Below are 14,544 nucleotides of genomic sequence, written 5' to 3'. Positions count from 1 at the left end.
TTGTAATACTACACCCGTGACGATAAGAGGCAGTGTTGAGTTGACCGGTAAATCGGGCAGCAGCTTCCAGATAAATAGAAGAAGAGGTCATTCAGCCATTACATTCTCCCTCAGCCAGGTCGAAGCCGCTTGTGGTGGAGGACAGGTCATTAGCAAGCAGACAAAATGCTTTCTGTGCGAGTTGCTGCAGCGTTGGTCAGGACCCTGCCTAGAAGGGCTGGACTCGTAAGTAATCAGTCAATGCTTGAACCTTCCAGTTGCTTAATTTAAAAGTATGCATTGACTGTGTGTGTGTGTGAAGGGTAACGTCGCATTAATGTCAACGCCAGTGGGCCTCAAGCTAGCTTAATTTGTAGTCGTAAACACTCCAAAATACAGCTCGCTTCCATTTAAGTAAATATCATCTTTGCAATAGTGAGTTTATTCACAATTGTAAGTTTGTTGACGTTGTCCTTGCAATAGCAGCTGTGGAGTCATGCTAATGCTAGCACACATGCTAACTAGCTCGAGCTAGCCACCCAATCAGCCACGCTTTGAAGGTCAGAAAGCCCGACAGTAACTGGCAGTGCTGCCAGGCGTCGCACTTCCTTCCACATTTAGCGTGAATGCTCTTAATAATTGCCACAGTAGTATAATTCGCTATATGTTTATTTGTAATTGAATGTAATTCATTGAATCCAGGTGTCAAAGACTGTGCCAGCAGCCTGCATTGGGGTCAACCACCTCCATACACACAGACCATGGCTGCAGAAAACTGGTAAGAAAGTCAACTAATTCGACTGGAAAATAGAATGAATATCAAGTTTGATCATTTAAGGTCACTGTGCCCTCTGTTTTGGAATTGGGCGTTAGACTAAGCCAGCTTGGCTAGCTTATCCTGAGCTACAGCAATGCTAAGTTACGTTTTATTCTATTCTATCCACACGAGTAGGTAGAAAAGTGTCACAAGACCCTCAATTAGAGATTAGATGTTTCCCGAGATTGGGTGTACGAGAACAAAGGAAAAATGTAGAACTATATTGCAATCTACTAATATAATTTCTACTATGGTAAACTCTTCCCACCTGCTCCTACTGAGGCAAAAAGACTGTGACTGACCAAAGGTCTCACTCTGTTCATGTTGTTCTATGGAACAAATTTGCTGAAACCAATGCACAGTGTGTCTGTTTGGATGCGAGACAGGAGGAAAACAGACACGCATGCGTATTAAGGCTGGCAAAATTGAGTTATTTTTATCTGATTTATTGGCCCAGTGCTTTTCTGAACAAGAAATGTTGTCACAATTTACGCCATAGTCACAAAATTGCGTCAACCAACATTGCTGAATTTAACAAGCCAGTTCAGCAAATACGGTGCTAATAGAAGTGAATACTTTACAGCAGGCATGATGGATGTCTATAATGTTAACCCAAGCTACATTTATGGATGTGGTTTTATTCAAAGTGTAACTGTTAATACACTTGCAAGTACCGTGTACTAGCAACAAGTCCGCCATCGCAGTTCACAAGCAATGCAAACTTTGACCAATGCTTTAGTTAACCATGTTTGGAGTTGCAGGAGGAGACGCGTTATGTTGTCAAACACCGCTAATGGTGGTGGTGGGGGGGTGTAAATATTAAACCGCGGGGAACGTGGTATAGCTGGTTGTATCCATGGCTGAGTCCTTGACAAAAAGTGGACTGCTAGGCGTGGATGAATGATAATATTCACAGGCGTAATGGAGAAAGATATCCATGTAGTAATAGCAGTACATAACAGCAGTGAGGAAGAGTATCAATTGTATCAGATATTTTGATGCGATTGTATCGTAAAGACGGGGATCGGACAAATTCTGAGCCTGGTGATGTCGCACTATGTGCATTGGAGGAGTGAATTTACTCCATCACGAAGTTTGGGTCATACTGATATTTTCTAATTTACAGTACACCTTCATCTCTAACCATTTTCAAGCTGCAACCTTTTGAAATAGTAATGTCAAAACTTGGAAAAAAATGTAAAGGGTTACTCTCGCAAGATCTTGTGATACAATTTTATCGAAATTATGCTTTGAAATGTTTTATTTTGGCTCAGCAACTGCCTGATTTTGTCATTCAAAGGCACAGCAGAGGTGTCCTCTATCCTGGAGGAGAAGATCATGGGAGCAGATACCTCCGCTGACTTGGAAGAGACTGGGCGCGTGCTGTCCATCGGTGATGGTATTGCCAGGGTGTATGGACTGAGGAACGTCCAGGCTGAAGAGATGGTGGAATTCTCCTCTGGACTCAAGGTAGGTTTGGAACGACATATTGAAAGCCACACTTAAACTGTGAAAGAAATGCATAATATTGTTGTGGTTGTTGCACCTCCAGGGTATGTCTCTGAACTTGGAGCCCGACAACGTTGGTGTTGTCGTGTTCGGTAACGACAAGCTGATCAAAGAAGGTGACATTGTCAAGAGGACCGGCGCCATCGTGGATGTCCCTGTCGGGGAAGAGCTGCTTGGTCGTGTGGTGGATGCCCTGGGAAACGCCATTGATGGAAAGGTCAGTAAAACACCTAACTTCTAGGACCAAGGTGAGATGAATCGCTAAATTGTAGTCTTATTTATTTTCCTGCCCACTTCTCCATAGGGTCCTCTGGGATCTAAGACACGTAGGCGTGTTGGTCTGAAGGCCCCCGGTATCATCCCCCGTATCTCTGTGAGGGAGCCCATGCAGACTGGCATCAAGGCCGTGGACAGTCTGGTGCCCATTGGCAGAGGCCAGCGAGAGCTCATCATTGGTGACAGGCAGACTGGGTGAGTAACTGTCATAGATTTAGATTACAATTGGATTATTGTAAGTTCTCATATTTGAAGTACAGTTTTAGCTAAGGATCAAACGATATATCGAGCCGATATTTGCATTCTTTACTTGAATCGGTATCGGCCGATATGCGCGTGGGTTCGCAGATGTATTTTTCCGCCGCATGATTTACAGACGGGCATCCTCTGGGCAGCTTTTGTGTTGCCGGAGGTACGCGGTACCCCTCCCACATGGTGAATGTGGTGAATCACAACAAGGGTACGTTTTCAACTTTTAATTAGCCTCTAACAGTTAAACTTAGTTGAAATATTGCCACCTGCTTTGAAATAGGAAACATGAACGCCAAATACATGCAATATACGTGCTTGAAAATATAGTTTATTTTGTGGGTCCGAAAACCAGGAATGCTGCTGTATGCTTCATCTTTAAAAGTACCTACCGTTGGAATTAGGGAGCTGTTGATGTAGTTGGAGGCTAATATGTACAGCTGTTACCAACACCGCTTTAATGGCAACGTTGGCAATTCAGTCCCATGGTGTTTGTAGAAGTTTAATTCAGCCAACGACAGGCTGAGGTTAAATGTGTGTCGTGTTGTGTGTGTGTGTGTGTGCTGCCTCCGAGCGCGCGCGTGCACACACACAACGAATTGGAGCAGCCGTATCTGCTATCAGGTCTTTAGTGTGCACAACACAAACTTTAATGATGGGAGAAATGTTTTATCGTACTAAAGTTTGTGTGCGTTTCACTACGGAGGAGCAATCATCACATCGATGCTAGATAAAACTTAAAACTACGGCAGAGATGTTTTGCACATGGTTAAATATTTATTCCCTTTAAAGTTGATAATGCCATTTAAATGTGTTTAAGAAAGCTGAATCCTACTGTGTTCAGTGTTTACATTTCAATAAAGTTTGTTTAAACTTGACCTGTAATATTTATCATTGTAATTTTTTTTTCATGTAAATTGAGGGAGCAAAAGCAGTATCGGCCGCAAAATCGGCTATCAGCTAAGGGTGATGGGGGGGGGGGGGGGGGGGGGAATCGGCATCGGCCCGAAAAACCATATCGGTTTTAGCTGTAGTAGATGGGTTAAAGTGCACCCGCTGCTGGTTGGTGCCCAATTTGCCTTAATCATGAGCTGGCAGCACTTCATCCAAAACTAGTATAGACTCATTTGTCTTGTCTGATGTTTCAAACTGTTGCTTAGTCGGAAAACCAGCTGGGGGGGCTTTTTTCCTTTTAAGTACTGCTTAAGGTAGCAAATTTGCTGATACTGGCTCTCAGCTTGTTGCAGCCAAGTAGTTTGTTGGCAACTGCCATCTTCTTTAGCCCACATGCTGCGCAGATGGAAATGATCTTCATTTCTTTTCTCAAAGCTGACTGCTCTTTTGTGAGGAAATCGCACCTCGCAAAGACAAACATGAATATTACTTGCACTCTGCAGCAAAACCGCCATTGCCATCGACACTATCATCAACCAGAAGCGTTTCAACGAGGGCACTGACGAGAAGAAGAAGCTGTACTGCATCTATGTGGCCATCGGACAGAAGAGGTCTACCGTGGCTCAGCTGGTCAAGAGGCTGACGGACGCTGATGCCATGAAGTACACCATTGTGGTCTCTGCCACCGCCTCCGACGCGGCCCCCCTGCAGTACCTGGCCCCATACTCGGGCTGCTCCATGGGCGAGTACTTTAGGGACAACGGCAAGCACGCCCTCATCATCTATGACGATCTGTCCAAGCAGGTTGGCCACTGATATTACTGAAATAATTCAGCTTCCTGTGACAGGACGTTAATCAAGTGTTGTGTCTTGTCAGGCCGTTGCCTACCGTCAGATGTCCCTGCTGCTGCGTCGTCCTCCCGGTCGTGAGGCGTACCCCGGCGACGTCTTCTACCTGCACTCGCGTCTACTGGAGAGGGCCGCCAAGATGAACGACAACTTCGGGGGCGGCTCCCTCACCGCTCTCCCCGTCATCGAGACCCAGGCCGGCGACGTCTCCGCCTACATCCCCACCAACGTCATCTCCATCACAGACGGCCAGGTCTCGCCCTCCTCTGGTCTTGTGTCAAGCATGTCCACTAGTCCGTCACATTAACTTCATTCATTGGTGTAGATCTTCTTGGAGACTGAGCTGTTCTACAAGGGTATCCGTCCTGCCATCAACGTGGGTCTGTCTGTGTCCAGAGTGGGTTCTGCTGCCCAGACCAGAGCCATGAAGCAGGTCAGTCATGGGGTCTCTTTCGTTTCCATTTGGATCACTCATCTATAACATTTTTTTTTTATCTTGTAGGTGGCTGGTACCATGAAACTGGAGCTGGCTCAGTACCGTGAGGTGGCCGCTTTTGCTCAGTTTGGTTCCGATTTGGACGCCGCCACCCAGCAGCTCCTCAACAGGGGCGTCAGGCTCACCGAGCTGCTCAAGCAGGGACAGTACTGTGAGTGTTGGCTTTAAGTTCCTAAGATTTGTTGGAAACAAAATATGCATTATTTTCAAGATGTTAGGTGGAATATTTACAGTGAGCTTATTGCAACACTTATTTCATCTGTGGGTCTCCATGCTTTATTCAATACCAGAGGGAATGTAATCACTATATTGTAGTCATTTTAATGCAATCAGTTAGTCTCAATGTATTGAAAATCAGAATAAGCATAATGTACATGAAATGTAAACTCCTAACGTCTCCTCGTTCCCTCCTTCCAGCTCCCATGGCCATCGAGGAGCAGGTAACGGTCATCTACGCTGGGGTCAGGGGTCACCTGGACAAGATGGAGCCCAGCAAGATCACAAAGTTTGAGAAGGCCTTCCTGCAGCACATCCTCAGCCAGCATCAAGACCTGCTCGCCGCAATCAAGTAAGCTCCCATTGAACATCGCTAGTTCCTGCACACCTGATCACATTTTTTAAAATGAACTCTTCTTTCAGGGCTGATGGCAAGATCTCGGAGGCATCCGATGCTAAACTGAAGCAGATAGTTCTCAACTTCCTGTCCAGTTTTGAGTAAAAGCAGGTCAGCATTTGTCTCGTCTTCAGTGTCAGTCCCCTCCCTCCCGAACATGACTATGTATGTGAACACACTGAGGGCCTCCATGTACAGATTTGTCCAAATAATAAAATTTTACAAACCTACCAAGCTGTTAACTTATTACTCTGAACAGCTAAATTAGAGAACATGAAGTATTTGGGTCATGTGGGGCACTTCAGAGCGTACAAAGTGAGTCCAGCTGATCCAGCTCATGTTAGGATGAAGTCTGTAAGCGCTTGTCTCTCCTGGGCATCACATTTTTACTATAATAAATGTATGTGTATGAATGAAATGAGTTGTTTTGTCGATGGAAAAATATGTAATGGTGTAGTTGCTAAGTAAAACCACTGCATATTTACTTGTAAAACATGCACTTGTACCTCCGTCTTGTGAACGCATCTTCAAGCCATTTTTCCCCCCTCCCCTCCTGCACATAGTGCCATCAAACAACTGTTTAAGTTATCATTGCATTTACAATTTAAAGCAGAGATTTAAAAAGTATGTTTTGTTGTAAACACTGAATGGCTAATAGAGTACAAGCTGAGGCTCTATGAAATACAAGTGTGCTGATATGGAACGGCCACCAGATGGCAGCATAAATCAATTTACTTCCTAAAATGCAGTACGGAACAAAGTTTATTGCATTAAACACACAGTATGTACGTTGCCTCAACTGGCTGCATGAGATATACAGTGCATCCGGAAAGTATTCACAGCGCTTCACTTTTTCTACATTTTGTCATGTTACAGCCTCATTCCAAATTGTATTAATTTAATCTCTTACCTGAAAATACTCCATTATGACAATGTGAAAAAAGTTTTTTTTGGCGTGTTTTGAATTTATTAAAAATAGAAAACAAAAAAATCACATTTACATAAGTATTCACAGCCTTTGCTTAATACTTTGTTGATCCACCTTTGGCAGCAATTACAGCCTCAAGTCTTTTTGAATATGATCCCACAAGTTTAGCACACCTATCTTTAGGCAGTTTTGCCCATTCTTCTTTGCAATAAGTCTCAAGCTCCATCAGGTTGGATGGGAGACGTCTGTGCACAGCCATTTTCAGATCTCTCCAGAGATGTTCGATCGGATTCAAGTCTGGACTCTGGCTGGGCCACTCCAGGACATTCACGGAGTGGTTCTGAAGCCAATCTTTTGAGATCTTGGCTGTGTGCTTCGGGTCGTTGACCTCAGGCTGGGGCGAAGGTTAATTTTTCAGCAGGACAAGAGCGCTCTGGAGCGGGTTTTCATCCAGGATATCTCTATATTGCTGCATTCATTTTTCCTTCTATCCTGACTAGTCTGCCAGTTCCTGCTGCTGAAAAACATCCCCACAGCATGATGCTGCCACCACCATGCTTCACTGTAGGGATGGTATTGGCCTGGTGACGAGCAGTGCCTGGTTTCCTCCAAACATGGCGCCTGGCATTCACACCAAAGAGTTCAATCTTTGTCTCATCAGACCAGAGAATTTTGTTTCTCATGGTCTGAGCGTCATTCAGGTGCTTTTTGGCAAATTCCAGACGGGCTGCCATGTTCCTTTTACTAAGGAGTGGCTTTCGTCTGGCCACTCTACCATACAGGCCTGATTGGTGGATTGCTGCAGAGATGGTTGTCCTTCTGGAAGGCTCTCCTCTCTCCACAGAGGAACGCTGGAGCTCTGACAGAGTGACCATCGGGGCCTTGGTCACCTCCCTGACTAAGGCCCTTCTTCCCCAATCGCTCAGTTTAGAAGGCCGGCCAGCTCTAGGAAGAGTCCTGGTGGTTCCAAACGTCTTCCATTTACGAATAATGGAGGCCACTGTGCTCATTGGGACCTTCAAAGCAGCAGACATTTTTCTGTATCCTTCCCCAGATTTGTGCCTCAAGACAATCCTGTCTCGCAGGTCTACAGACAGTTCTTTTGACTTCATGCTTGGTGTTTGTGCTCTGACATGCACAGTCAACTGTGGGACCTTTATATAGACAGGTGTGTGCCTTTCCAAATCATGTCCAATCAACTGAATTTACTGTAGGTGGACTCCAATTAAGCTGTAGAAAGATCTCAAGGATGATCAGTGGAAAAAAGATGCACTTGAGCTCAATTTTGAGCTTCATGGCAAAGGCTGTGAATACTTATGTAAATGTGATTTCTTAGTTTTCTATTTTTAATACATTCAAAAAAAGTTAAAAAAAAAAAAACTTTTTCACATTGTCATAATGGAGTATTTTGTGTAGAATTTTGAGGTAAGAGATCAAATTAATACAATTTGGAATGAGGCTGTAACATGACAAAATGTGGAAAAAGTGAAGCGCTGTGAATACTTTCCGGATGCACTGTATATATATATATATATACACACACACATACAAAAATGAAAAAATGTTGAGGCTGCACTTTGTACATCAGCTCACCTACCTTATGTATATTTTATACCAGTGGCATAGTCAATAGCAATAAAAATAATGAATGTAGGTTGCATCTCAGTCTCCATAATTGACTGAGATTGACTGAGACTGACTGTCTGGCAAGATGTAGTAGTGAGTCACATGACCAAGAGTCATGAGGACTGGCGGTCATCGTGACAGCAGGAGAGATCTCCATTCAGCATCACGTGACCACTTCTACAGCAGTGTTTCATACCTCTCCAAGCACTCGACCACTTAGCAGGGGAAACTGTCATTAATGCTGAGTCAGCCTTTGAGACAACCTATTGCTTCGGCATGTCCTGAATGCGTCTCAACACACTGACCACACACGCTTATTGGTACTTGGTTCCTCTTTGCTCTCCACTCTTAACCACATCTCACAATTTTCTGATGACTTTTCATTATTACTTGTATTATATTTAAATGCATCATTTTAAAATATGAGGAAATTGGAGGGGTAGGGGTAATATTTCAAATTTTCCACGTATTGAAATGAGTGAATGCCTCTTAAAATACTTAAAATGGTTAAAATTTAAAAACCACAGAACTATAATGGTCTTACGTACTAAAGGAATTAAGTGGGTCCAATAAAATTGTGTATTATAAATTATATTTTAAATACATCATGACCTATAAATGCAAAAAATATTCAGTGACATGTACTACAGTCTTATTTTAATTGGTCTATTTATAGCATTTCTATTGAAAGAGTTAACACCCTGAAAATATAGGTTTAATTTTATGATCATATACAAAAATCTAAATATGTACAATATAAGTGCATAATAGTGTTAACTCATGCTTGCAATGGTGATGTGTTCACTTCCGCTGCTCCTGTACATACTTTTGCAAACCTACAGATTACTACATAGCACGTCTCGTAGTGTTGTACATAGAATAAATACCTGTTGTGTTGCACAACAAGAACAGCAGCTGTCTTTCGGCTTTTATAGCAATACCTTTCTGCCTTGCTCAACTCTTAACCGTCAACTGAAACAACACAGCTCGACGCTCATGAGTGCGAAACAAAACCCTGTACATACTGCAGCGAGGTCCTTTTGTCATACAAAGTTTTTTTTCCCCACTTCCACAATTATGAGGAGTGCATGAGAAAGTGGAAATGAAAATGTTGCTCTCCGACAAGGTGGTGATTTTTTAACAGAACCAAAGGGGGGTCTTGCACAGGGCGCCAATGAAGCTGGACCCCGCCCACTTTGGACACTAACGAGACTGACTGTTATTTGCTGGATAAGAGAGGCATACAGTACTTGGATTATTGAGCATTAACTTGGTAAAGGCACAGTTTTGCTAAGTCTTGCATCAGATCTTCTGAGTTTGCGCAAGTACACCTAATGTGTACATGCATTAAAAAAAACCCCACAGCATTAGCAAAATGGAAGTCGCTTTTATTCTTTACATTTCCATGATACAAACATACAGTGCGAGCTTCCAAAGGCATAAACAATAAAAATGCCAAAGATGACATTGTGTAAGGTAAATGAATGGGGAATTTAACTTGGGGACAGTCTCTCTCTGACAAGCCTGCTTGCAGCGAGCACATAAGACTCATTCTCTTCGCAACAAAACACACGCTTGGGCTGTAAAAAGCGACTCCTCCTATACATAAAATCCCCACCCCTCCCCTGTAAAACTCTTTGCATGTCAATAAAGTGCATGTGCACCCTTATTCTCCCCGTTCCCAGCCAGGGTGATGTTCAGTCAGTGCTGCCATAGTGGTTGGAGTTGGGCGGGTTCTCCTGTAAGCATGCGTGCTGCCCTCCCTCCTCCTGGCACACCCCCTTCTCGATGGGCTGCTCGAAGAAGTTGGACACACTGCACCCCTGCCGTGACAAAAGGGGATGGTGTCATTCCTGACACGTAAGGAGCCGATGGGGGGGAAAAAAATGGACGTTCACTCACGGTGAAGACAGCAACTGCGCCGCCCTGCAGGAGACCGGCGAGCACGTCGCTCCAGTGGTGCTTGTAATCGGACACACGAGACAGACCCACATAGATGGCGGTGGCGAGCAGGAAGAACTGGAGGGTGGGACGCAGGAGTCTTGCCCACTTGGCCTTCAACCTGGCTTCAATGTACAGCTGGGGGGGGGGGGGGGGGGGGGGTTAAAAAGATGCATTAAGAGCATGCAACAAATGTCACTTCTTGGTGAGCGGAATTGATCATTTCTTAGTTAACCCCCCTGCTACAGTATAAGGGTCATTCCATTTGTATACAAACTATTTTGCACTACAGCGCCCCCTGCTAGATCTGGTGGGCAAATGCTAAATTGGCACTAAAACTCGATCATCTCGTATCATTAAAATGACCATTATTTGGACCGATTCTAGCCATCGTATGTTGGCGAAAGATTGTACTTACAACAAGGAACAACATGCAGTACATGGAGAAGGAGGAATGACCGGAGTAGAAGGAGAGCCTGCAACAGAACAGATCAGCTATAATGAACATTTTACAATTCATTCCACCTCGACTGAGGATACAACATAGCAGAGAATTTTGTGGAAAATAGCACAATTTGGCAATCAATCAATAAAGCACCCACCAGACCTCAAATTTAAGCACTGTATTATGCTATATTGTGACACAAAAGGACATCATTTCCTGGGGTAGCATAATATGGTCATGCATTTCATTTTCAATAGAAATAACACAAGAAAATATGCCTGTTTTCTCCTAACTGGGGTGCATGTTTGTACAAAATGCACATCCGTATGTTTACCTGGCCTCTTCCACCAGGAACTTGTCCCCAGTGCAGGTGAAGTTCTCCACGTATCCCCCCGCTTTGCAGTTGATGCGATCCCACAGTGGTTTGCACACGGCTAGGAAGTGCGGCCGCAGACGCCCGATGGAGTACTTGGCAATATCGGTCAGTGACTGGCTGGCCGCCGCCCCGAACAAGTAGCAGCCGACTGCCTTGTAGACGCATGCTACGTATTTGGGGCCTAGGCTCTGGTTCTTGATGCGAGACAGGTACACCGACAGGCACTCGCCGCAGATGACCTAGTCAAGGAGGACACAGAACTCTGAATGACCACTACTTCTACTAGAGTACTTCTCAAGGCAGAGTACATTAGCATGTACTTTAGAGTTGGGAACTGAAATAGAGTCAACAAAAGTCAAAAGACTGGCAACTTTGTTTTGTCTGGTCGTAGTGCTGCACGAGTGCTGCCACCACTGGTGAGCCGCGGTTCATTGACCGTAAACATGAATTCTAACTGACATTGTGAAGCACAACGAGCCCCAAACACGCTTTCCATACTTACAACGATGAGCGTGAAGGGGATCATGACGCCCCCCAGCAGCTGGTAGGATATGGTGTCCTCTTTGAGAGGGTAGCGGATGGACTCGTCGTCACAGAAGAAGCCTCGTTTGAACGGACTGTGTTGAGGAGTCAAGATGAAAAAGGGAAGTCCGACTAGCAGAGGGAGGAAGGGATCGTAAATCACTTCGAAATGTTTAGAACAGGTGCAGCCAGTCTCTTTTTGCCGCTCTGGTACGATGTTTGACAACCAACAAACGTTGTATACGTGTACAATCTTTGCATAGGTAAACAAACACCCCGGCTACAATGACACCATTTATGGGATATTCATTCATTTTCTACCGCTTATCCAAACGAGGGTCGCAGGGGGGTGCTGGAGCCTATCCCGGCTGTCTTCATATACCCTGGACTGGTCGCCAGCCAATCACAGGGCACATATACACAAACAACCATTCACACTCACATTCATACCTATGGACAATTTGGAGTCGCCAATTAACCTAGCATGTTTTTGGAATGTGGGAGGAAACCGGAGTACCCGGAGAAAAGCCACACAAACACAAACTCCACACAGAGATGGAATTCAACTATGGTCTCCTAGCTGTGAGGCCTGTGTGGTAACCACTTGTCCACCGTGCAGCCCATTTATGGTGTAAAGCATCATTAAGATTAAGATTAAGATTAAGATATGCCTTTATTCGTCCCTCAGTGGGGAAATTTGAATCATAATCAATTGAGTTATTTAGATTCTACTAGCCTTAATAATGACTTCATTTATTTTGAGATTTCTTTTTAGATTTCCACACAAACATACATTTTGATTGGTAGAAAAAAAAACACTATGTATTTTTAAAAATTGTAAAAAGGCTAAAAGGCTTAGTGTTATCTGTTTTTAGGATCAATATTTCCTCTTCTTCCCTTTGCATCTTTTCTCTATTATTCCCATTTTTGCGAATTTTTTTGTTTTCTTTAAAAAAAAACAACTGGGCCGCATGAGTGGTTAGCACACAGGCCTCACAGCAAGGAGACCCCAATTCAATTCCACCCTCAGCCATCTCTGTGTGGAGTTTGCATGTTTTACCTTCATATGCTTGGTGACTCCAAATTGTCCATAGGTATGAATGTGAGTGTGAATGGTTTGTCTATATGTGCCCTGTGATTGGCTGGCCACCAGTCCAGGGTGTACCCTGCCTCTCGCCCCAAGACCGCTGGGTTAGGCTCCAGCACCCACTGCGACCCTTGTGAGGATAAGCGGAACAAAATTCATTCATATAGCAGTTATAGCATATATAGTGTATATAGCAGTTAATTCATTCATTCATTTTCTACCGCTTCATTTTCTACCACTTTTTCCTCACGAGGGTCGCGGGGGTGCTGGAGCCTATCCCAGCTGTCTTCGGGTGTGAGGCGGGGTACACCTTGGTCTGGTCGCCAGCCAATCACAGGGCCGGTACAAAATGAATAAAAAAAAAACAACTTGGCCCCCGTGCCGCACTTTGGAGACCCCTGTATTAGATGAACACCAATGCAACTGATAAGGGCATCACTTTCTAATGTGAATCGAATATTTCAATTTAGTCAATGATGTTAGATTTCTGACTGATGGTCTTTCATTACAACTGCCAAGAACACAACAATGTACTTTTGTATTACCTGGGGGCCTCGTTTCCAGACAATGACTATTTCTTTAATCGGTCTTGTGGTCGTGATTATGCCTCAAGATGACGTTATAAAAATTTTGCGACATCTGCATTACCGAATGACTCTTTTACAGACAGTTATTAGTTATTGATGACGCCTTTAACATATTACAACACATGCAGACAAGACAAGACTGAACACAACAAACAAAAACACCTATTAATCACAGGAAATAGGGGAGATGAATACACTGCATTGCAGAATTCCTGCAGTCTGGTAGGTTTATGATTACAAACCAAACAGTGAACTAAAAATAAAAAGTCTTTGGGAAGAAAAAAAAAACACACACAAGGGGTGCGACTTTTCCACCTTGCTAGCTGCTAGTGTGTATCTATATGAATGTAAATATGGCCGAATATAGTGATGAAATAAGACAGTATTTACATACCAAGAATGAGACAAGAGATGTCCAACAGGATGACTGGCACTCCAGAAGCTTCAAACATTTTGTATCCTCTTCTTTTGGGGGAACAAAATAAAAACAATTGTATAAAAAAAAACAATCCTCCCTTTCCAGTGATGTTTCTCCTATTGCTGCCAAGAGCTGAAACACACTTCTGTCATGGTTCTGTAAACACTACGGAGGGAGGTATGTCTTAGCCAAAAAAAGTTAATATCTTCGTAAAAGGAATCCACGTAGCTATATTCTCCTTTTGTGCCTCACTCCTATAAAAACCGTCCTGGAGAGAGCATCGTTTACACGGCTGTATCTGCGGAGACCATACCGGTTTAACACACAAACTGGCGCTTGGTTTCCGTCGTGATTAATGATGTCTTCGCTGAAAACTGGGAAATGCCAAAACGTCTAGCTGCTACTACCGATACGTGACGTTGAGGTAAAAAAAACAATATTGTGTTGGAAATACTCAGTAAATTCAGATATTAAGATTTCGAAATTCGACCCTGCATGTCCGACCGGTTAAACAGATTGTGACTAGCTTGCCGTTTATCATAATACATGGAAGGCAGCATGGAACACGGAAGCCTAACTGCAACTCGCCAGCCAATCAGGTGCCAGTACGGCCTTCACGACACTCCTCGAACGATCCTGACCGCGAAGCCCCGCCCTCTTTGGTGTGTCAATCATCCTGAGCTACCATAATGCGGTTAGGGAGTATCGCACTATTATTAGGGCGCTAACGTAGCACTTGTTTGATTAGATTTAGCCACCAGCGAATGCCTTGTCACTGTTTACTGAAATGTTGATTAAAACAGAATTTTTCCAGACATTCCACAAAGTTGGACCTCTGTACACAGCAAGGATACGTCATTAGTGACAGTGTGTTGCAGATTTTAACACACAGGGTGCAACTGGGATGGATGTCTGCCTTGCTTATGTGCAAA

General features: G+C 43.9%; 2 protein-coding genes across 2 annotated transcripts; one reads left to right on the top strand and one right to left on the bottom strand.

Annotated features, from left to right (window-relative positions):
- Positions 1 to 58: 58 nt before the first annotated feature.
- On the top strand, positions 59 to 6,309 carry LOC131128680 (ATP synthase subunit alpha, mitochondrial). Its single transcript, XM_058071766.1, has 11 exons — positions 59 to 225; positions 682 to 757; positions 2,097 to 2,266; positions 2,349 to 2,522; positions 2,610 to 2,776; positions 4,228 to 4,528; positions 4,602 to 4,826; positions 4,899 to 5,006; positions 5,076 to 5,220; positions 5,487 to 5,637; positions 5,709 to 6,309. The coding sequence occupies exons 1-11, from the start codon at positions 166 to 168 to the stop codon at positions 5,785 to 5,787; spliced, it is 1,656 nt and encodes a 551-aa protein (XP_057927749.1). The 5' UTR covers positions 59 to 165; the 3' UTR covers positions 5,788 to 6,309.
- A 3,300-nt stretch (positions 6,310 to 9,609) lies between these two features.
- Positions 9,610 to 14,171, bottom strand: LOC131128055 (phospholipid phosphatase 1-like). The gene is made up of 6 exons (XM_058070575.1): positions 13,589 to 14,171; positions 11,501 to 11,652; positions 10,957 to 11,237; positions 10,596 to 10,653; positions 10,139 to 10,315; positions 9,610 to 10,059 (listed from the first exon to the last, which is right to left on the bottom strand). Exons 1-6 carry the CDS (start codon positions 13,644 to 13,646, stop codon positions 9,934 to 9,936), a joined length of 852 nt encoding a protein of 283 aa, XP_057926558.1. The 5' UTR covers positions 13,647 to 14,171; the 3' UTR covers positions 9,610 to 9,933.
- Positions 14,172 to 14,544: the final 373 nt, after the last annotated feature.

This window comes from Doryrhamphus excisus, chromosome 4 (assembly GCF_030265055.1).
Source record: "Doryrhamphus excisus isolate RoL2022-K1 chromosome 4, RoL_Dexc_1.0, whole genome shotgun sequence".
NCBI classification, from domain to species: Eukaryota; Metazoa; Chordata; class Actinopteri; order Syngnathiformes; family Syngnathidae; genus Doryrhamphus; species Doryrhamphus excisus.
Note: the sequence above shows the minus strand (reverse complement) of the source record. Positions and strands in the feature narration are given on the sequence as shown.

Excerpts from the sequence above, each read along its gene's own strand:
- LOC131128680 (XM_058071766.1), top strand. The coding sequence starts at position 166 with ATGCTTTCTGTGCGAGTTGCTGCAGCGTTGGTCAGGACCCTGCCTAGA. Across the intron at positions 4,827-4,898 it reads TCTCCATCACAGACGGCCAG|ATCTTCTTGGAGACTGAGCT; the intron begins GTCTCGCCCTCC and ends TCATTGGTGTAG. Across the intron at positions 5,221-5,486 it reads GCTCAAGCAGGGACAGTACT|CTCCCATGGCCATCGAGGAG; the intron begins GTGAGTGTTGGC and ends CCCTCCTTCCAG.
- LOC131128055 (XM_058070575.1), bottom strand. The coding sequence starts at position 13,646 with ATGTTTGAAGCTTCTGGAGTGCCAGTCATCCTGTTGGACATCTCTTGT. Across the intron at positions 11,238-11,500 it reads TCCCCTTCACGCTCATCGTT|GTCATCTGCGGCGAGTGCCT; the intron begins GTAAGTATGGAA and ends CTCCTTGACTAG. Across the intron at positions 10,316-10,595 it reads ACTGCATGTTGTTCCTTGTT|CTGTACATTGAAGCCAGGTT; the intron begins GTAAGTACAATC and ends CCCCCCCCCCAG.